The sequence below is a fragment of the Pundamilia nyererei genome, unplaced genomic scaffold, assembly GCF_000239375.1.
Source record: "Pundamilia nyererei isolate P.nyererei 1_Seehausen unplaced genomic scaffold, PunNye1.0 scaffold04152, whole genome shotgun sequence".
NCBI classification, from domain to species: Eukaryota; Metazoa; Chordata; class Actinopteri; order Cichliformes; family Cichlidae; genus Pundamilia; species Pundamilia nyererei.
In genome coordinates this window covers 1-2,033 of record NW_005191553.1, presented here as the reverse complement: position 1 = coordinate 2,033, position 2,033 = coordinate 1, and the positions used below count along the sequence as shown (strand labels likewise).

At 47.0% G+C, this 2,033-nt stretch overlaps 1 protein-coding gene across 1 annotated transcript; it reads right to left on the bottom strand.

Annotated features, from left to right (window-relative positions):
* Positions 1–6: 6 nt before the first annotated feature.
* Positions 7–2,028, bottom strand: LOC102208508 (mixed lineage kinase domain-like protein; the record flags this gene model as incomplete). The annotated part of the gene is made up of 6 exons (XM_005755870.1): positions 7–85; positions 186–326; positions 423–472; positions 728–870; positions 950–1,034; positions 1,895–2,028. Coding segments are annotated over 6 exons (609 nt in total), but the record flags the coding sequence as incomplete, so codon positions are not given.
* Positions 2,029–2,033: the final 5 nt, after the last annotated feature.

The following is a 2,033-nucleotide window of genomic DNA, read 5'->3' as shown; positions in this document are numbered from 1 at the left end:
GTTGTGTTTCCTCTTCAGGATGATTCTAATCAGTCTTGTTGTTCCTCCAGTTGTGTCACCACACTGCGCAGTTTATCCAGCAGCACTGCACAGGAGAAAATATCAAGACTGTAATAATGAACAGAAACTTCAGTCTCACCGTGACAGTAATCACATGTACTCAGTCACAGAGTAACTGAACTCACCTCCAGCTGATGGCCTCTGGAAGCCGTCGTAGGCCCGGCACTCGTTGATCAGCTGTCCCAGTTCTGCAGGACAGTCATCAGGAAGCGGCTCTTGATACTTCTCTTCATACACCTCCTGATAAATTTTTTCATCTGAAAAACCTACGAGACATTTGAAGACACGTCAGGAGGAGAAGTCGATGGAGAGGACTCCAAATCTTAGTTTAAATCTGCAGTGAGTGTAGTTTAGACACAAACCTTCAAAAGGATTCTTACAGGTTACAATTTCCCACAGGATGATTCCAAAACTGAAACAAGTTCAAAAGGAAATTTGATCATTTGACAAACCACAGCAGGTCTGAAATCAGTAAAGTGTTCTGAGGTCAGCCAGGAGCTGTTTTCACACAAACCCCCAACCAGAGGAGTCTCGCTCCGATGGCACATGTAAGTCACTTCTACATCAGCTTCACTTTCAGACCCACAAGCTAAGTCCATCTTTTAGAAAGTTTATGATTGAGGGCCTTTGAGCACACCTCTGTGGACCCACAGCCGTGGGGTCTCACCTGTACATCTCCCACTCTTTGCAGTAGCTGAAGCTGGCGTCGTGGAACTTCTCGGGACAGTGGTAGCACAGCGACCTCACGGCTCTGTCCTCCGTCTGCCTTTTCAGAGACGTCTCTGTTTTCGACAGCCTGAAACCTCCCAGCTGGAAACGACAACCAAACCGTCACATGAAGCAAATATGTTCAGCTGCAAGGAATCCCAGCATGCATTGCCTTCAGTACCTTGACGGTGTAGTGTTTAGTCACCAGGAACTTGCTGCTGTTGATGGACCCGTGAACCCTCCATTTTTCCTCTGTGTTGTGCAGTCTAAGATACGACAGGTAAAGTCATCATCACCAACATGACTCTATGGACGACACGGTCACTGTGAAGCTGCCCAACTCTAAAGAAGATGCAATGATTTGCAGACCTCAAACTTTACTCACAGAACTTAGAAAACATATCGAAGGTTTCAGCTGAGAAACTTTACAATGCAAAGAAAAAGTATTGGCTCATTTTGAACTTGAGGGCAGGAACATATCTCCTAAAAGTCGGGCCGTGTTTCCCGCTGTGTAGAGTTCCTCTTCTTTTAACAACAACCTGTAACTTTGTGTGAACTGAGGCTGCCGTACTTCTGGGAGAGGAACACTCCCGGGTCTCCTTCGTTCTGTTTGGTTTCACGATGCTCCAGATGTTCTCAGCTGGTAGGCCGCGTCGCCACCTGCACTCTTCTACTGAGAAGCCGTGCTGTTGGAATGCAGTCTGTGGTTCAGCATCATCCTGCAGAAACATAAAGGCCTTCCCTGGACGGAGCATATGTTGCTCTAAAGCCTGTATATACCTTTCAGCATTGATGGAGCCTCTCCAGATGTGCCAGCTGCCAGTTTCGTTGATACGATCCCCAACCCATCAGAGACGCAGGCTTTGAACGAAGCACTGATAACGAGCGGGATGGTCCCTCGCCTCTTCATTAACCCGATTAGGTGCAAAATGTTCCTCCATCTTTTCCTCGTAGCACCACTTACTGTTCCAGCCTCCAACTTTTTCTGTGTGCTGTTGTAGATAAAATAACTCTGACCCTGATGAGATCTGCAGATCGTTGCCTTCTGTCTTCATTTACATTTTACACAGGGTCCCAACTTGTTTGGAGTTTAGGTTAGAATCTGTAATAAAGCAGACACACTGACCGATAGAGTCCTCGTGCTGCATCCAAACACATGTGAGCTTTCCTGATCCAGGTCAGAGTGAGGTCAGAGTCCAGAACCTGGCGAAGACTTCCTTTCTCACAGTACTCCATGATGATGAAGAACTGAGGCTTGGGTCCTA